A 3,962-nucleotide genomic window follows, 5' to 3' on the forward strand; every position below is an offset into this window, starting at 1 on the left:
TCTGTTCCCCTTCCCCGATTCCCCAATACTGTTGCCCTCTCCCAATTCCCCAATAAAATCTTAAAAAAAAGGAGTATAATGACATATGTTGTGTACACATATAGACAAAAGCTGTATTGAAGCCAAACGTGTTACCCTACCACACTAAAGTTACTTTGTTATCTTTATTGTAGGTCTCTATAAGTACCTGCAAAAGCCATGCAGACATGGTCATCAAGGGCACAAATTTTCCTCACAGTTCTTTCATCTTGAAGCTTGGCAACAGATTTTTTTTCTACCCCGAGTACAACTATATCAGTACCTCGAATTCCAACCTGTCAAGTCATTTAAAAAAACATAATTAGTTGTCAGTGTTAACATTAAATCAAGTTATTTTAACATATGACTTATAAGAAAAGGCTTTTCCTTAAACATTCAATAAAAGTGAAAAAGTAGACTTCTAAGAAAACAGCTGCACAGATCCAGGCTTCCTGGAAGTCCATTCCCCAAACTCAAAACAAAGATGACATATAGGTAGAAATTGAAAAGAATAGTCCACAAATGAAGCTACATGAGTGTCCTAATCTCATACAATACACCTGAAGATTTGCTATCTAAATGAAGAACAATTTTAACCAAAATAAAAGAAGATGCTGGGAATCCATGTGGATTCCCTACAGAATGGGCAGTACCAATACTGGTGGTAGTTGAAATAGTATAGAAAGTTAAGTAGGTTACATTTTGAAATCTCTCCCATGTTATCTCACAGTTTAGAGGGGTCATAAGCAACCAAGGGAAAGATCAAATACCCTCACCCTAGATCACTGATAAACAAAACCTCAGTTAAAATAGGAATATAACAACAAGAAATCACTGTTGGCAGCTCAGCTCGAGCTGGGAATCGAACCACTGTTGCTCAGAGCTCAAACTCTTGAGTGACTCTTAACCAACTGAGCCACTTGGCCGGCCTTTTGGCCTTCTGTTAACAATAGCATATCAATTGTTCTTGGAGAAATACTAAGTCTTTAGGTGGGGCTGTAATGCAACTTAGTCTAGCCAAACCGTAAATCCTTAAAGTTTACAGGAAGTGTTTGAAAGACAGGATAATTATTTCTGCTGTACATAGAGCTAGGAGCCTGGAGCCTAGGGTTACTTAGGAGTCCCCACTTAGGGAGGTCTTGTCTGAGAGTGAAAGTGATAAGAAGGGAAAGCAACGAATGGAGCAGGAGAGGAAGGGAGAGAGAGCGGGAAACATCAGTTCTACTAGGGTCATTTAAGACCCCAGTAGCCATTGAATTGAGCCTAAAAGCAAGGTTTATTACCTCTGCTCCCTTTGGGTACTTGATTCAATAGATTCACTTTTTTGCTTAAATTATTGTGAGTTGGATGCCTGATGTTTGCAACTTAAGTAGTCCTAACTAAAACAATTCAATAGTAAAAATTAAAAGTAAATGATAAAAAGGGCTGGCCGAGTGGTTCAGTTGGTTAAGAGCTCACGCAAGAGTTTGAGCTCTGAGCAACAACGGTTCGATTCCCAGCCTGAGCTGAGCTGCCACTGAGCTGCCAACGGGTAGCAGGATGGCTCAGCTAAAAAAATTTTAAAAAGTAAAAGAATAAAAAATAAATAAAAAAGTAAATGATAAAAGCTACAAAGGCATTTGATAAAATTCAATATTCACACTTAATTTAAAACATTAGAAAAGCAGGAAAAATATTTCACAACTTGTTAAAAGTATCACAAACCAGTAGCCAGAATAATCTCAGGAAATAAATCACTATCCACTCACCTGTTTAAGCCAAAAAACCACTTGTCATCCTTTACAACTCCCTCTCCTACACCACTCATTCCAATCAATTACCAAGTTTCTTTCCATTTAACCTGCAAAAGTTATCTAACGTCTTCCTATCACCACTCCAGTATAAGCAACTGTCATTTCTTGCTGCATAACCTAATAAGTTTTCCAGTTTCTAATCCTGTTCCCCTTCTCTCCATATCCCTCCTCCCACTCCCCACTCCACAAAGCAGCCATGGTAAGCATTTAAAAACATTAGTAGGGTCAGATTACTCCACTTAAATATCCTTTCATGGCATTCTACTGTATTTAGAATTTATTTTTTACAAACTCTTTAGTCTTGCCTATAAAGCTGGGCATGATCTGGCCCTTGCCTACTCTCCAATAATAGGTCATTGTTGTTAACCAAGCACCAGCCACACTACCTTCTTTCAAGACATTCTCAAACACAAGTCAGTTTCTCTCTTCCAAGCATTCACACGTGATATTCCCTCTGCCTGGAACAGTTCTCCTTTTATTTNGAATTTTGGAGTAAATACCCAGAAGAAAAGGATTGCTGGGTCATTAATTCTATTCTTAACTTTTTGAGGAAACTCCATACTGTTTTCCACAGTGTCTATACTAATTTACATTCCCACCAGCAGTATATGAGGGTTCCTTTTTCCCCATAATCTCTCCAACACTTGGTATTACTTATCTTGTTGATAATAGCCATTCTAACAGGTATGAGGTGGTTTTGATTGCATTGCTCTAACAGCTAGTGAAGATGCGCATTTTTTTTCATGTATCTGTTGGCGGTTTGTATGTCTTCTTGGGAGAAGTTTCTGTTCAGGTTTTCTGCCCATTTTTAAATTGGATTGCTTGTTTTTTTGTTCTTGAATTGTAAATAGCATCCCTTTTTTCATTTCTGATTTTAGTTGAGTCTTCTTTCATTCTTAGTCCATCTGACTAAAGGTTTGTCAATTTCGTTGATCTTTTCAAAACAACCAACTCTTGGGTTTGTTGATTTTTTTCTCTACTGTTTTTCTATTCTCTATTTATATATTTCTGCTCTAATCTTTATTATCTCCTTCCTTCTGCCAGCTTTGGGTTTAGTATTTTCTTCTTTTTCTAGTTTTTAAGGTGTAAAGTTAAGTTGTTGAGTTGAAATCTTTTTTAATATAAGTGTTTTCAGCTGTATATTTTCCTCTTAGCACTGCTTTTGCTATATTTCAAATGTTTTGTATTTGAGTTTTAATTTCCATTTGTCTCAAGTATGTTCTAATTTCTCTTGTGATGTTTCTCTTTGACCTTGGTTTTTTAAGAGGATTGTTTAATTTCCACATATTTGTGGATTTTTCAGTTTTCCTTCTGCTGTTGATTTCCAGTTTTATTCCATTTTAACTGGAAATGATACTTTGTATGATTTCAAGCTTTTAAACTTTATTAAGATTTGTTTTGTAGCAAGATAATTCCTTTTTTAAGACAGTAAGAGAAAGATTTTGTTTTTTCAATAAGGTTTTTAAACTTCAATATAAAATTCTGATAGAAAAAAACACAGAAAATGAACAACAAAAAAACCCCACACATACCATAAGAAACATGTCTTGTTTTCTTACAGATGCAAATAAGTACATGAAAATATATTCAGCACCATTAGCCATGAGGCAAATACAAATTAAACCCACAATGAGATATCACTATATACCCATACAAATGTCTAACATAGAAAATAGTAACAACACTAAATGCTGCTGAAGATGCAGAGAGAATGAATCATTCATACACTGCTAATGGGAATGTAAAACAGTATAGCCTCTCTGGAAAACAATTTGGCAGTTTTTTATATAACAAAGCATGAATTATCATATGACCCAGCAACAGTACTCTTGAGCATTTATCCCAGAGCAATGAAAACCTATGTTCACACGAAAAGCCTGCACACGAAAATTCACCCAAACTAAATTTGTAGTAGGTAAAAACTGGAAATAATCCAAATGTCCTTCAATGAGTGAGTTGTTAACCGAGTGTGGTACATCCATACCATGGACTCCTATTCAGCAATAAAAATAACAGACTATTGATATATACAACAACTTGGATGAATTGCAAGCAAATTATGCTGAATGAAAAAAGGCCAGTATGAAAAGGTTATACACCATAAGATTTTATTCATATAGCATTCTCAAAATGACAAAATTATAGAGATGG

General features: G+C 35.6%; 1 protein-coding gene across 1 annotated transcript in view; it reads right to left on the reverse strand.

Annotated features, from left to right (window-relative positions):
• The window catches only part of PSMA8 (proteasome 20S subunit alpha 8), a 38,605-nt gene that overhangs the window by 23,375 nt on the left and 11,268 nt on the right, over positions 1–3,962 (reverse strand). Inside the window, exon 2 of the mRNA XM_019656150.1 lies at positions 188–314. Within this exon, the coding sequence (XP_019511695.1) occupies positions 188–314 (127 nt within the window). The remainder of the gene's footprint in view (positions 1–187; positions 315–3,962) is intronic.

This window comes from Hipposideros armiger, unplaced genomic scaffold, assembly GCF_001890085.2.
Source record: "Hipposideros armiger isolate ML-2016 unplaced genomic scaffold, ASM189008v1 scaffold_255, whole genome shotgun sequence".
Classification (NCBI taxonomy): domain Eukaryota; kingdom Metazoa; phylum Chordata; class Mammalia; order Chiroptera; family Hipposideridae; genus Hipposideros; species Hipposideros armiger.